The sequence below is a fragment of the Egretta garzetta genome, unplaced genomic scaffold, assembly GCF_000687185.1.
Source record: "Egretta garzetta isolate BGI_Z169 unplaced genomic scaffold, ASM68718v1 scaffold1137, whole genome shotgun sequence".
NCBI classification, from domain to species: domain Eukaryota; kingdom Metazoa; phylum Chordata; class Aves; order Pelecaniformes; family Ardeidae; genus Egretta; species Egretta garzetta.
Window position 1 is genome coordinate 38,002 of NW_009260293.1, and position 953 is coordinate 38,954.

Here is a 953-nt window from a genome sequence, read left to right on the forward strand (position 1 = left end):
TCCCCGCCAAATGCCACCTGCGACCGCTCGCTGGGCCAGCTGTCCCCTGCCCCAGGAGAACCACCATGACAGTGAACCATCATGTGCTGTTTTTGTTTTCTCTTGATGGGCTGCGTGCCAAATTCAAGAGGACAGGGCTGGGGTGGGGCGGAGGGGGGGCAAGGGAAAAGCCGGAGCTGGTGTGAAATGCCAAGCTGGGGAGAGGTGGGTCGGAAAAAAAAATTATATAGGAGGAGGGAGGTGTCAGAAAGAGGTGGGGGAAGGAAAAAGGAGAGATCTGAGACCGGGTGAAGCTGGCTGCAGGAGGGCAAATTGAAAGGAGGCGAGTTTTTTGGGGGGGAGTTCGGATCGAGTATTCAGCCCAAGCTGATGGCTAGCGGCTCGAGTCGAGAAAGCACGGAGAAAATTTTGGAAGGGGGGGAGGAAAAGGGTGGATTTCAAGACAAGAAGTTGTAAACAAAACTTACATCTGGCTGTGGAATGGCATACTGTCCTTGAATGGTATAGGCCTACAAAAGGAGGAAAACAGTCCTATTAACAACCATCGGACAGCCACCCAGGGACAGACAGATTTCAACTAGCCAGGAAGTCAGAGAGCCAAGGTGGAGAGTTCTCCGGGGCGAGGGAAGTGGGGCAGGGAGAGGCAGGGGACGGATAAATGCTGTAACAAGCAGTTTCTAGTCGGGCAGTTACTCGAATTGGCCTTACATGGCGGTTACAGGGAGGGAGTGGACAGTATGGCGCCGTCCCCCCCAAAAAAAAAGTGGCAGACAAAAACAGAACGGCTGGGATCTTGATGAAGATGTATGGTATGGTGGAGTCCGACAATGCTTCTAGCCCTGCGCCCCCCGCCTCGCCGACTTCCAGGTCACCGGAAGAACTGCAGCCCAGGCTGGAATTGGCCCAAGTTCGTTGCCATGCAGTGGCTGGGGGGGGGGCCGCGGGGGGGGGGG

At 55.6% G+C, this 953-nt stretch overlaps 1 protein-coding gene across 1 annotated transcript in view; it reads right to left on the reverse strand.

Moving 5' to 3' along the window:
- Positions 1-953, reverse strand: part of LOC104129610 (poly(rC)-binding protein 2) — a 10,559-nt gene that overhangs the window by 2,890 nt on the left and 6,716 nt on the right. Inside the window, exon 9 of the mRNA XM_035897964.1 lies at positions 468-509. Coding sequence (XP_035753857.1) covers positions 468-509 — 42 coding nt within the window. The remainder of the gene's footprint in view (positions 1-467; positions 510-953) is intronic.